General features: G+C 38.6%; 1 protein-coding gene across 1 annotated transcript in view; it reads right to left on the minus strand.

The window, feature by feature from the left end:
• Positions 1-6,282: 6,282 nt before the first annotated feature.
• Positions 6,283-14,961, minus strand: part of LOC128524230 (activin receptor type-1C) — a 40,659-nt gene continuing 31,980 nt past the window's right edge. The window contains exons 6-9 of the mRNA XM_053496685.1: positions 13,948-14,104; positions 11,186-11,310; positions 8,449-8,579; positions 6,283-8,333 (exon numbers count right to left, since the gene is read on the minus strand). Of these exons, the coding sequence (XP_053352660.1) occupies positions 8,208-8,333; positions 8,449-8,579; positions 11,186-11,310; positions 13,948-14,104 (539 nt within the window). The 3' untranslated portion in view covers positions 6,283-8,207. The remainder of the gene's footprint in view (positions 8,334-8,448; positions 8,580-11,185; positions 11,311-13,947; positions 14,105-14,961) is intronic.

Here is a 14,961-nt window from a genome sequence, read left to right on the forward strand (position 1 = left end):
ATACAGGATACTTTTTGACTTCACGGGATACTGTACACTTGTTAAAGAGTACCTATTTATAATCTGATTATGAGGTGCTCACTCAGAAGGGAACAGCTTGCAGTTTCTTCCTCTAGTCATCTCAGAGTGTTTTTCCTTGACACTGTCCCCTCTGGTGTGCTCACAATGGCCCTAATGGGGCAGTGGTGGCTCAAACAGTTAAGACTGTAGGTTAATGAGTTTCAGATCAGAAGGTCGGGGGGTCGAGCCCCAGCACTGCAAAGTTGCCACTGTTGAGTTGCCCTTGAGCAAGGCCCTTAACCCTGACTGCTCCAGGAGCAGTGGTGGCTCAGTGTGCTAAGGCTCAGAGTTACCGATCGGATGGTCAGCGGTTTAAGCCCCAGCTTCGCCAGGGTGCCGCTGTTGAGCCCTTGAGCAAGACACTTAACCCTGTCTGCTCCAGGGGTGCCGTATAATGGCTGACCCCGCACTTTGACCCCATTAAACAATTAAAACAATTCACCATGCAGTACTGTATACGTGACATAATCAAATTTAACTTTATCCTGGCTGACCCTGTGCTCTGACTTCAGCTAATTAGGATATGTGAAAATTGTGAATATTAAATAATGTTTATTACATATATTAATATTTTTATTTATTAATATTATAATTAAATACTAATTATTATTTTTAGTGATCTACATCTAGATCCAGATGTATGTAAAGCTGCTTTATAATGCATTATCACTAGCTCTGAAAAATAATAATTAAGTTGGGTAATTTATTGTATTTTATATGCATTTAACTGTTCATGAAAAAAAATCTGGTAATCATTATGTAGAATAAACGCACCATTCTTTGCATTGCAGTAAAAGAAGAAGACGACACCCACCATACTAACTTCTACTTCATACTAACTTCTGCTATAGAACCGCTTCTTCTCTCCAAAGGCAAAGATGAATGAAGCCATAACCCTGCTGAAGTTTGAGTCATTTTGAAATTGGTTATTTGCTGTTTATGCATTTGTTGCCATTGATAACTTCTTTGTAATCTCTTTGATTCGGGGAAATACCGTTCTGAAACTGCCGGTGGTCAACCTGCTTAACGTCTTTTCCAATACAACACTCAGCAACATAGACAGGGGAACAGAAAACACCCGCACACACATTCTCAAACACATACACACATTTCTACAGATCTGACTCATTAAAATAGCATCGATTTCCCAACGGTCACAGCACCTGAAACTGTCAGCCGTTGCAGTTTGTGTGCAGTCAGTGCTCCAGATTTGACTCATCATAGCGATGTTTAAGAGTTAACAAACTGAGGTCATGCTATGTCAAACCAGAGAGGGTATTTGCAGAGATAAGTCTTATCATTGCATACTTGGCAAGTGGAAATCGGTTTTCAGAAAACAGGAAAAAATAAAAATAACCACAGACAAATACTAAGGCAGGTTTATAAAAAAAAATACTTTATTGTCTCACAGTTCACACAGGAATAGAATAAATAATCTTGGAGACACAATACAATGCTATGTGACAAGCATAGTCTAGGCGTCAAAATGCTAAAAATAGTATGAAATTTCATCTTCAAACTCCTCTCGTCAAAGCAAGAGCATGGTGGTAGGTTCTCAGAAAGGAAAGAAAAACGCACAAAATTCGTAAATTCCTGTGCCTTGTCGGTCAATGGCACCAGGGCTTCTTTGGGACAAATTAAGAGGAGCAAAACAGCTACAAAAGAAATGATTAGCAATTCTTGAGCAGCTTTACAGATATACAGAAATGATGAGTTGTCCTGGGATAGAAAATATTTAAGACATAATGGTGTCCAAGTTTTGATAAAGCAAAGAATCCAAATCAGTTTTTTTTTTTTTTTTGGTATGTTGATACACACAAGGTATTTTCAAGATGGTTCCACCAATGGCAGCCTTGACACAATAATCTCTAGTACTTCCATTATTTTTGCTTATTGTCTGTGTTTTTGGTTTGTTTTTTGCATACACTAAAAAAAAAGTGTAAACTGCTTAACATCTAGCAGTTCAGTCCAGACACAGTTTCTAGAGGGTTATACTATTCTTATAAAGACTGTAGCTTTGTTAAGCTACAAATTTTAACCAGTTCTGAAATTGCATACAAAAAGTATCATCTATGTAAAAATAGGTTACTAGATGCTAAAGTCAGACAGTGAGACAGGATGCTGCATGTGCTCCATTAACCATGCATACAGATTAAACTAAGCAAGCTGAAACAGAAATTCTGCTTTCTACTGCTTTTAGATTCTGGCAGACAAACCTGTAGTGGCCTAAGAAAAGTCTTCACATGGTGACATTTTCAACTATATACAGATCTGAAAATGACAGAATTTTCCACATACCTCAATAAATAAAAAAGTAAAAACAGAGAAAATTAAAGCTTTAGAAGATTAAAGGATTAGAATAATGCATCACTTCATATCTATGGCTTTATATATATATATATTAAAGTGTCAGGATTAGAAGTAATAGGCAGTATTCTGTAAATGTATCAGAATTCTTGCAATCGGTTTGTTAACAAAAAATTAAATATACACATTAAACTCTACGTTATTGAATCGCAGCAGGAGAGTAGCCTATGTGGAGAGTAGCCTATGTGTAATGTTATTTAATGCTGAATTAGTTGCACTGTGTACCTAATTTAATGCAAACGTTCATGTTCTGGTGTGTATACCATATACACCAGAACATGGGCGTTTGCATTAAATTTAAGTCAAGCTCACATCAAGTCCAAGTCAAGTGCAAAGTCATGAAAATCACAACTTGAATCAAACTTAAGTCCAGGTACAAGAGTGCTACATCACCCTGACCAGGCCTGTATGCGTACAAACATACGCACATATTATACTCTGGCAAAATTAATCTAAGGACATACCAATGTCTACTTCTTAACATGATACATCATGCTACCAAGTGGCAGTCTGGATTAATTAAGGTGTTTGGAAGCAGGAAAAACACTTATTTGAGATAAAAGCAGTAGTTACTATGTAAGTCAGGATGTAAAGTCTGTCGTAAAGCATATGTTGTAAGTAATTAGCTCAGCAATGTATAGAACAAGGTTGGGACCACAAATTGAAAATTAGAAGCATGCAGGCAAAATAAACTAAAAATGACAGATAGATGACAAATTAAAGGCCTAAACAATATGCAGCATGTATTAATAAGGTGCTGCGCTACCATGAGGTACATATTCTACGAGTCTGTGAAACTGTAACTATAGGGATGATCCCTATGATATTCCCTCAGTAGCCATTTTGATGATGGAGGTAGAGAGTGCACATTCCAACACATCATTCCAAATTCTGTGGCAGGTGTTCCGTTAGGTTGGGAGTGTTTGGACCTTTACACCACCATCATGAAAACACTGATAGAGGAAATAGTTTTCAGAAGAACAATCCTCATTCCTTGTATATAGATAGCCTTAGGAAGCTTTGGATGGATTTTAATGCTCATGTATTCTTACAAGACAAAAAGCCAGAGAATATTAGGACAGAGTTATTACAGCTACACATTTTTCTGCTTAAAACTTTTGACTTAAATTTTGAATCTTGCTAACCTACTGGCTATGCTGCAGTCTGTAAAGGTTAATCTGTGTCCTACATGAAACATCAAAACAGCATCTCTCAGTCATTTCCATGCATTTTCCATGTGTATTTAGGGGTTTGCTTTTCACAGCTTTGCTGTAACTTGCACAGTTTAATAATATGTTTTACGATGATGTTTTATGCTATGTAGTTACAGTATGTACAGTAGAATATGCAGGCATGTGCATGTGCATGCGATCACACCAATCTTTTTTTCTGCTTATGTTGCTCGGTTTGCATACATTTAGGCGGGAGTGATGATCGGTCAGGGCAAGAACATGAAGCCAATGAGTTGCTGAGTAAGGCACGATATACCTTTGCTTTGTTAAACTGAGATAAATATAATTTGCCACCACCTGCCTGTCAGTCAATTGTGACACTAAAATCAGGCTTCTTGTGGAAATTTAAATAATCATAAAAGAAAAAAACAAAGAAGATGAAATGAAAATACAACTAAATAACAGACATAACTAAGGAAAATGTATGGAAATGTAAGGAAAGTGTCTCCACAAAATGGCCCTCTTCATTTAGGATTGATTACATTATACATGAAAAGAAAAACTTAAATATATGCATTTGTTTTAGGTTTGCATACATACTTCTATTTTTTCTTTGATTTTAATAACTTGAGCAACTTAACGCTGCTCTATAGTGCAATACAAGGAAGCAGGATTAGTCGTGCTCATATAGTACAGCATTATAACACACCTGTATGATCAGCATATTATTCACATTAAGCTTTATGTTGATACAAGTCTTCAAATCGTAGTCAAACTTTTATGAACGTACCCATGATATTGCACATATCACTGAACATATGGCTGAGTTGTATGTATAATAGATATATACAGATAATAGATAGATTTTAGGCAGAACTGCAATAATCATACGTATTTTTGTAAATGCTATCAAATGAATTTGTCATCTTTAGAAAGCTGTTAATATTTTTTTTCCCATGTTAAAGAAACAAACAAAAAAGACTTGTACAGGAAGTCAAACCTACACATAGTCACAGGTACAGTCAATATTTGTGCAGTGCAACTGAAAGTGATAGTGCTCATATGGAAATATCTGAAACTGAAACGTTAAAAAAAATAAAAATACATCTTCATACGACATTTTAAAGCATTACGTTAAAAGGTTCATAGTTCAAATTACATAGAACAATTGATCCAACCAGGACAAGTGTTATATAAAATACTGATTATTTTACACATACAAGATATAATACATAAATAAATATATTCATATAATATTTAATATTTTTTATAATACTGATAAATTATGCATGTGAATACATTCTGATTTCTTGTTTGATTAACAGATTTTTGTTTAATTAATCATCCAATTAATTAATCCATACAGTATTGTCTCCTAATCAATCAATCAATCAATCAATCAATCAATCAATCAATTCATCTAATTGTTTTGCTCAGTAACAATAACAATCCACATATACAAAAAGATTACAGTATATATGCAAAAACATTAAAAGAAGCAGTCATGGCATAACACTTAAAATGAATGACTCTTTGCATTTGGCACTTAGAGAAAGCGCATGAGGTAGCAGTGTCTTTGTGTTCTGAAAGGTACAGGGAGTACTACTTGTACAGCACAGTAGAATAAAAGCAAAAGTACCAGAAAGTAAAGAAGACACCTTTTGCTGCAGCTCATGCTGTTGATGGTTCTAAAGCTAAAATGATCTAAATCGAGCGGCAAGTCCATCTCTGTATTTCGGTTTTGGAGTGGCTAAGTCAAAGACATAAATACATTTGAGATGACCTTCAACAGTCTGTTTATGCTTGAAAACCCTTCGGTGTGGCTGAATTAAAACAATTCTGCACTCCTTCACAGAAACTCATTGACATTTATAGCAAACGCTTGATTGTAGTTGTTGCCACCAATGGTGGCAAAACCAGTTATAAGGTTTAGGGGCAATTACTTTTTCACATAGGGTCAGGTAGCTTTTTATCCCCTCAATAAATGGAGTCATTTAAAAACTGCATTTTGTATTTATCTTCGATCTAGCTCAAACCAGTCTAGCCGTACTAGAGACTACAGTTCATAAAAATCTTAGGGGATTACCAGTTTGTGGAAATAATTAACAACCCCACTATGGTCAAAGTGACCAAAATAATTAGTTTTCCATTCCGGTGTGAATGAATCAGAAACCTGTATCTGAAATATTTAAGTTATTACAGTACTGTCCCATTAAGGGCACAATAGAGAATTGGGTTACATACAAACAGGGTTCCTAATAAAGTGGAAGGAGAGCTACACTCACTGACAATTTGAATAATTAAAATCATGTAGATTATAGATTCACACAGATAGTAGCTTGTATGTTATGTACAGTGTATGAATCAAGACGACCATGTGACCGAACTGATAATATGTAGGTGGAGGCAGGGTAGACCCTGGACAGGGTGCCAATCTATCACAGGGCACACACACATTCATACACACACACACTCATCCGCTCATTGCTCACACTCTACTGGCAATTTGGGAACATCAATTAGCCTAAATCTACATGTCTTTGGAGTGTGGGAGAAAACCGGAGAACCTGGAGGAAACCCACCAAGCCTGGAGAGAACATGCAAACTCACACATGCACACAGAGACGGGAATCAAACCTGGCTGGGAATCAAACTCAGACCCTGGAGGTGCAAGGCGACAGTGCTATCCACTACACCACCATGCCGCCGTGTGGGTTCGCTTATAGAGAAAATCACGTGTGTATTATGCATACGCAGAACACACACAAAAATTCATAGGCATGAACAAAGAAACATAAAAAAAAGGTGTAGGCAATTGAGGAAGAAAAGCAATGACGGTAAAAGACGTGGAGACAAGACCAAAACTGAAATAATTACAAAAATAAGCATGTGTTTCTTGTTGCAATGGAAACATTAATACAACAGGAAAAACTGTACACCTAAAACATTTTGTTGGACCCATCATTAGTGTCAGGTTCTGGCTGAAGCATAGCTGTAGACTGGGTGGATATTTTTGGTTGATGGATATCCAGCAGTGACATAGATACATAAAAACTCAGGGTTCACTGCTATACTTGATACACTCATAGCAGGACCACACACACACACACAACCACATCGCCGTCTTTGCTGTCCTGAAAAGTTTCACCATTCAGATAATATTTGTGCGATTATAGTCATACGGTGTTCCCTTTTCACTAATGAATATGGTTTGAGCAGACCAACAGTTGAGCTACAATCTGTCCTTGAAGATTGACAAAAGTAACCAAACCCAACAGAAAATTTTAGCCTTAAAAATGTTATGGAAATGTTAATTTGACAATACTACAGATGTTGGGACACCTTTAGTGCCAGGTTGTTTTGCTAAAGTAATGCTGGACCAGTGTTGACTACTTGACGGACACAACGTTGGAAACTCGCCATCAAACCACTCACTCACTCATTCATAGTCTATACCGCTCTATCCCGTTAAAGGGTTGCAGGGGCCCTGGAGACTATCCCAGGAGACTTAGGGCACAAGGCAGGGTTCACCCTGGATAGCAGGGGGCAACCTATCGCAGGGCACACACACTCACACTCTCATTCACACACTACGGGCAATTTGGGAATGGCAGTGACACTAATCTGCTAGTCTTTGGACTGTGGAGGAGGCCGGAGTATGCGGAGAAAACCCACCAAACACGGGAAGAACATGCAGACTTAGGCTTCGGGACCTTAACGTTCGAAACGCTATGAGTAAATGCTGATATTCTGTTGTTTTAAGGTTGCATTTGCAACATTGTATTAAGTGCATTTTGTGTAAAAAAAAAAAAAATCCTGATGTTGTGTTTTGGATGGAGCCTAAAACCTTTTTGGGTTTGGATACCTTGATGGTGTCCAAGCATTAGTAAAATGCTGGGATAAGTGCATTAGTGTAGCAGTGGATTATATAGAGAAATAAAGGGAAGTTGTACTTTAATATCTGTGTTCTGTTAAACTGCACAATCAAAAGTCTTGGTTTGACTTGAACACCTCTCGTAATGACAACACCATACAACGTTAGGGGTTCCTGCAGGGATACTGTAGTTTTTACCCGATAAAACGGTCTGTAAGAAAAGCTCCCTGGTAGATAATGAACTGGCATATCGGCATACATTGTTAACACATTAACTGTCACATTACTGAAAAATGCGGAGTGATTGGGTACAGCTTTTCATGTGCTGCAGCAAATAGAAAAAACATCAAAAGCCACTGGAGGAGTGAGAAAGGAAAGAGACCAAACGAGACGAGATAAAAGGAGTTAAGAGGCTGTAAAGGAAAAAATAAAGAGAGAGAAAAAAAGAAAGGAAATGAAAAAAAGATTGAAATGAGGCAGTGTTTAGTATGTCATCCAGATAATGATAGAATTCTTGCTCATATACAAAACGTTCACAGTTTCTCTGCAGACTCCCTGCACCTTCTGCACTCTCTAAATGAGTCCAGGTTCGCTCTGAGCAGCTCGATATCCTTCTCACTCTCAGTCTGGCGGCAGAGTGTTCGACATCATGGACTTCTGACATGTGGTCCCTTAATTGGGGATGAAGGGGTCGCTCAGAGGTCATGAGCGTCTTTAAATGTGTAGTGTGTGTGCTATTCTTTAACATCTTTAATGACTGTCACCTGAGAGACGGTTTTCTTGACACGGAGCGCAGTGAGACGAGCTGCCGAGTTGGTGAACCAGCACTCCCTCATGATCTTACCCATCACTCGCAGGGCCTGAGTAAACAAACACACACACACACACAGTTAAAAGTGTACTTTATATTATACTTACTTATTGAGTGCATATCTAGTAAAAAAGGAAAAAAAATATCTCCAGTTTCAAAGCTACCTCGCAGCTCTGCCACTGATTGGGGATGTTCGGCCGCAGCTTCTGCTCACACACGACCCTCCTCATGTCCTCTACTGACGGATCAGAAGGCACCAGGTCATAATAAGGCAGCTGGAAATCATCATGTATCCCTGAGGACGGAGGAGGATATAAAATCTTACACCGTTTAAAAATACACTGCACTTCCTAATTTAGCAGGCTGAGAAATCTCCACAAGAGGGTGCTCTTACTGTATTATGACTGTATCCTACTGAAAAGGAAGAAAACTTGCATGAACCTAAAAAAACAGAATCTGACAATGGCTCTGCATTCACAGATGGTACGTATGTGAACTCAAAGGTCGGATACACACACTACACAAACAAAAATTCACAATGTAGATGTTTCCATGTTTTGAGCAACTTCTGTTCATAGACATTTTAATTGTCTTTCAGGAATCATCTCATTTAAAATGTTTTAGATTCAGCCAAAACTCAGCCTAGACCCACGACCCATCAGCATGCTCTTGTTATAACTAACTGAGGAATTATAGACAAGATACAGTTTACAGGTATTAGGATTATTTGGTATTAGAATATGGAAATACATTTGCATGCATGACGGTACGTTTAATACAGGTAGGTTCCGACTTACAAACGAAAGCCGTTCCGGGAGCACATTCGTAAGTCTGATTTGTTCCTAAGTCAAAGTATACGCCTTTGACGCAAATATACAATGTAAAGCATACCAATCCACTCGACTTAATCTGTCCCCTTTCCCCACACTCCCATCATGTGGCCAAAAAGCATAATCGCACCAAAGGAAATCAATCTCTCAGTGGAATATTGTCTCTGCGCCTTTAAATCGAGAGGGGAATCCCGGACCTCATTTTGTCTCAGAGCTGTTTTCCATTGTATTGGACTGTGAAATCTAGTTTTTTTAAGGATTTTTCTTAAATTAGGATTATTCACCATCAGGACAGCTTTACAGGCTATACATTTTCTATCATCGTGCTTCCAGATGCTTGAAAACGGTGAGGCCGACTTATTTCTTGCACACCCCCACACACGCACACATACATTATACCCGACTTTAGACATTTTATACATTCACTTACACACTGAAAATATTGTATATAATTGTAAATATTGGTATCTGGTGCACTGCAGTGTCTAATTTGTGTACAATACATGTGAGCTACTACACTATCAGTATTTATTTTCCTGATATCTGAAATTCCTGATTTCCTGAAATTCTTTCTACACTGTAAAACAATACTGAAGGCAATAATCTCATTTAAACAATTGATATTCAGATGTATCTGCTACTTATTCTCTGTAAATTCCTTCATAACGACTCTAATCTGAGGTGCTGGTTGTTAATTGCTGATTTCTGAGGCTGGTGACTCTAAATGAACCTCTCCTCTGCAGCAGGTAATTTTTGGTCCTGTTTTCTTGGGAAGGTCTTCATGAGAACTTGTTTCATCATGGAGCTTGATGGGTTTTGCATTGCACTTGACAATACAGTTCTTGCAAGAACAGCTAACCTCCGGGTCTTAAAATAAACAACTTGTTGTTTTGGAGCATCAGATGTTAGGCCTATATAGGCTCCACTGTGCATCACTAGCTAGCTAACTGGCAACTGTCTCATGAGATCCCAGTTAAGATGTGGATTGGCTCATTTACTGTCATTGGCTTGTTTATTAAGTCATGGACTTTTCGTAGAAGACGACGGTAAAGCTGCAATCGTTACTTTGTAACAAACGTGGCTGTAATAAAAACTACAACTTGAGGAGTCACTTTGAAAGAAAAAACATGTGAAGAGATATAGATATTTGTTATGCGATGAAGGAGAGACGAATAAAAACCAGCTCATAAAATTGCCAAAAGCAGTTTTTGGCATGTTATTATTGGGAGCTGATGGCTGAAGGCTAGGAGTAAGTGCACAGTATGTTTTCTATATTAAATCTTAGCGGTAAAATTTAGGTATGAGGTCACAAAAAGTTATGTAGCCCCCAGCAACAATCTGGGTTTCTAGGAAAAATAATTGCCCATTCCTGGTATAGATGACACCATTAGCAAAAGCATCAACATGGACGGCTTTACCACCCATACTGTAGGTCTAGACGTTTTTTTGTTACTGACTTGTATAGCAAAAAAAAAAACTTAAATACAGTATATACTTCAAACAAGATGGAAACTATTTAATAAAGTCTAGAAACACTATTTCAGAAGTTTGACCTTCCTATGACCTTGACCACATTTGGATTATTTCGAGATTTAAGCAACTAATGATTACAATGATTATTCCATATAAGTAATATGGGTATAATGTATAATTACATAATATAGTATATAATATAGTATAATAAGAACCTTGTATTGATGCAAAGATCAAAAAAGTGTTAAAAGTATGTTACGTGGCCAAACATTTATTTGTGTAAGTACTTCCAGAAGCTAATAAGATGGATATCACTCACTATCAGGAGTACTTTATTTTCAGAAGGTGGGAAAAAAAACAGGGAACCCTAAGGAAACCTACGGAGAACAAGCACAGAAACTCTACTTAGAGAGTAACCTGAGGTCAGGATGGAATCAGGAACACTGGAGCTGTAAAGCCGTGAGACTACCCACTGCAGCACCCACATGTCTTTCAGCCTCATTTTTTTTTTCCTAAACTTTTGCTAGGAAGTGGTACGTTTAGTTTCTCTCACAAATAACACATACATATATGGTCGCCTCAGATGGTTACCACACACCTCTGACTGAACATCTTCTGGCCAGCTCCCAGAAAACCAGACCCAGAGAATAGATATCAGCCCGCTTAAACGACTCGAAGCTGCTCATGTTAATGGTGTCATCCAGAATCTCAGGAGCCATGTACCTGGAAACACACACACACACACACACACACACACAGGAGATATACTGCATATGTCAGGTTCATGTACATTAAATTCGGCACAAGAGGTGCTTTTGAGATAGTACTCGGTAAACACTAACATCTGTGCTTCAGAAACAAGCATTCTGATTTCAGAGAAGAGATAACACACGCCTAAGGACATAGACACACGTGTAACACATGGGCACAAACACATACTTAACCCCAAAGCCACACGTCGACTACCACAAAACAGAGCAAATTAAATATACTTAAGTGTACATTTTCAAAGAAAAGGCAACACTCACACGCCACTCTCTAAAGGGCTAATGGAAACTGATGAGTGTACTCAGAGCCTGCCCATATGGCCTGCTGTATATAGCCAGGCAAAGCGGCTCAGTAATGGTGAGCTTATAGTCGCTAAGGTTCAACAACGGTCAGTGAACTTTAAAATCTGACACAAAAACAATGCATACAGTAGATGTGATCTGTATCGCTGTATTTAAGATGAAAACAAACTGTAAACACAGCTATAAATGAAAAAAATATGTTATAAATTGTGCACAATAGGAAGTAGCCACATCTCACTGTTATTTAGTAGTTATCCTATAAAAGCACTTGGACATTCCTTACATACAGTATATAAGATACTGTATGTTGTTTGCATGGGTCGTATATAATAATATCGAGGATTAAATTTGAATCCAGTCACATCTGACTAACCCTAACCCATCATCAGTATTGATACCAACAACAACAAATGGATCAGCTATCAGAAAAAACGTATTGGATATCAGATCATGTAAAAAAGTTGAAAAGGATTAAATTAGATTTTTTTTTAATGATGTTTACAGATAAAGACTTTTGATTTTTTTTTTTTTTTTTTCTTTTTTTTTATAAATTTAGTCCTGTCCAATTCTTTTTTCCCCGATTTTCTCCCCAATCTAGTCATGGCCAATTCCTCCCCGTCACTAGGGGGCTCCCACATTAAGGCTACTACCACCACTCAGTCGGGAGGACGAAAGCTATCCCGTGTTTCCTCCGAACCACGTGACGCGAGCCGACCGCATCTTTTCGAACTGCTCGCTCACGCACCGTTAGGGGCGGAGTAACACACTCGGAGGAAAGCGCTAGCCGCTCCTTCCGTGTGCGCGAGCTCACAGACGCCCCTGATTGGCTGAAGCGCCGTGACTAATGTGGGAGCGCAAGTACCTCTCATCCTTCCCCCCTGAGAGAGCTCGGCCAATCAGCTCTCTCTGTGCCTCCGGCTGTGAGAGGAAAACAGCATCACCCGGGGTTCGAACCAGCGATCTCCGGATGATAGGGCGAGCGCTTTTACCACTGCGCCACTCGGAGGCACAGATAAAGACTTTTGATTTTTTTTTTCTTTGTTAAGATTTATATTTCTACTGTAAGTGATTTCCTGCCTCGTGCCCTAAGCCTCCTGCGATAGGATAGGCTCCAGGTCCCTGCGACCCTAAATACAGGATAAAGCGGTATAGAAGATGAGTGAGTGAATCATCAATAATAATAACTGTAATTTTAATGAATAAGACATTTCTGCTGCTATGTACACTGATCAGCTATAACACCAAAAAACACCAGCCTAATATTGTGTAGGTCCATCTTGTGCCAAAAAGTCACTTAAGTCACTTTTAAGTCCTGCAAGTTAACTTATTGTCCAGGATATTCCACAGACTTTTAATCGGATTGAAATCTTGAGAATTTCAGGGTCTTGAACTCTTAGACATGCTTCTCAAATATATATATATATTTTTTTAATAATTTTTCGGAATGTGGCAGAACAGATTATCCTGCTAAAACAGACCACTGCCACTAAGGAATACTGTTGTCAAGAAGGGGTGTACTTGGTTTCCAACAATGTTTACATAGGTCAAAGCAACATTCAGGACCAAAGGTTTCCCAGCAGAACATCGGCCAGAGCATCACAATGGTACCGGCAACTTGCCTTTTTCCCATAGTGCAAGCTGGTGCCATCATTTCCCCAGTAAGACGCAGACACACCAGATTGTCCACATTATGTAAAAGAAAATGTGATTCATCCATTGATCCTTAGCCCAGTTTTGATGCTTATTTACCACTGTGGGCGTTCTCAACAGTGGACAGGGGTCATGGGCTCCCTAACAGCTCTGTGGCAACTCACATGCTTTTTTGTGTAGGATTTAACCTGACATTCTAGCCTTTATTTCCCATACGCATCATTAAGCCTTGGCGCCCATGACCCTGGCCTAAGTTCACCAGCTGTCCTGCCTTGGGCCATTTTGGTAGGTACTAACCACTGCATATCAGGAACACCCCACAAGACCTGCCGTTTTGGTGATGCTCTGACCCAGACGTCTAGCCATCACAATCTTGGCCAGTGTAACTTGGCAGGTCATTCAGATCCTTACACCTGCCTAATATCTCCATCCCCTTGAAAGATGCCACTGTAACAAGAATCAATGTTATGCTCTTCACCTGTCTGGGTTATTTTTTTAAGTTGTGGCTGATCAGTGTATATTGAAATTGTATATACAGTGCTATTCTATTTAAAAACATTTAAACTTTTTCTAGGAATTCCAAATGTTTTGTATGAATAAGGCCTTCAGCATATTCACTCTTGCACAGGGAGACACATACCTCTTGGTGCCCACTCTGTGGTTAGCCGGGATGTCAATAGTGTTGGTGGTGGAGTCATGTTTGACCGCTAGGCCCAGGTCAGCGATAACCGCAGTGCTGTTCTTTTTCACCAAGATGTTCTTGGACTTTATATCTCTGTGAGCGATAGCTGGTTTTCCTAAAACACACACATTTATGGACATACAAGACAACTTCTTTTCAGATTTATAGATAAGTAATTCATTCAAAGTAACATGTTAAAGTGTCACAGCGTTCCATCATGCTCGTCAAACAGGGCAATGTTGCACTATGGACTCAAGAGTTATCATCATCAAACTATGTTTGTGTTCTGCTTGATCATAAAGTACAACTCAACAAAAAAAATGCTACAGGTACATGGGCTTGACATAAGGTGAGGCACAGCACAACAAACAAGACAAGGCCCAGTAAAGGCAAATCACAGACACTACTGTATGTCCCACAGGGGACTAAGAGGACTAAGAGAAGAGAACATGTGGCCAAAAAAGCAGGCATGGCCTAAAGAAGCTTAACTTCACTCAACAAAAAATGTCCTGATAGAGCAGTTTCTTTTAAGATTGAGCTTTTTTCTTGAATAAATAGACAGAGTTTGACAGCAGAATGAGATAACTCCATTGTTTAAAAAAAAATTATTACAAGAAAATATTTTTACACCTTTACTTTAAATCACAATGATGATAAAGAGTACAAATGCCAATATATTATTGATTTTTTTTTTGTAACGTTACGGAATGCACCATCATATTGGATAAATAAGCTTACAACTGTATTATCCATAATACCATAACACCAGGGCAGTGGAATATCAGTGTGTTAAGGCTCTGAGTTGGGCAGATCAAATCCCAGGTTTGCTAGGTTGCAGCTGTTGAACCCTTGATCTAGGCCCTTAATGCTGCCTGCTCCAGGGTAAGCGTAAAAAGGGCTGACCCTGCGCTTTGACCTCTAATTAACAAGGCTAGGATATGCAAAAGAATAAAGAATTTAACTGTGCATTAA

The sequence above is a fragment of the Clarias gariepinus genome, chromosome 5 (genome assembly GCF_024256425.1).
Source record: "Clarias gariepinus isolate MV-2021 ecotype Netherlands chromosome 5, CGAR_prim_01v2, whole genome shotgun sequence".
NCBI classification, from domain to species: domain Eukaryota; kingdom Metazoa; phylum Chordata; class Actinopteri; order Siluriformes; family Clariidae; genus Clarias; species Clarias gariepinus.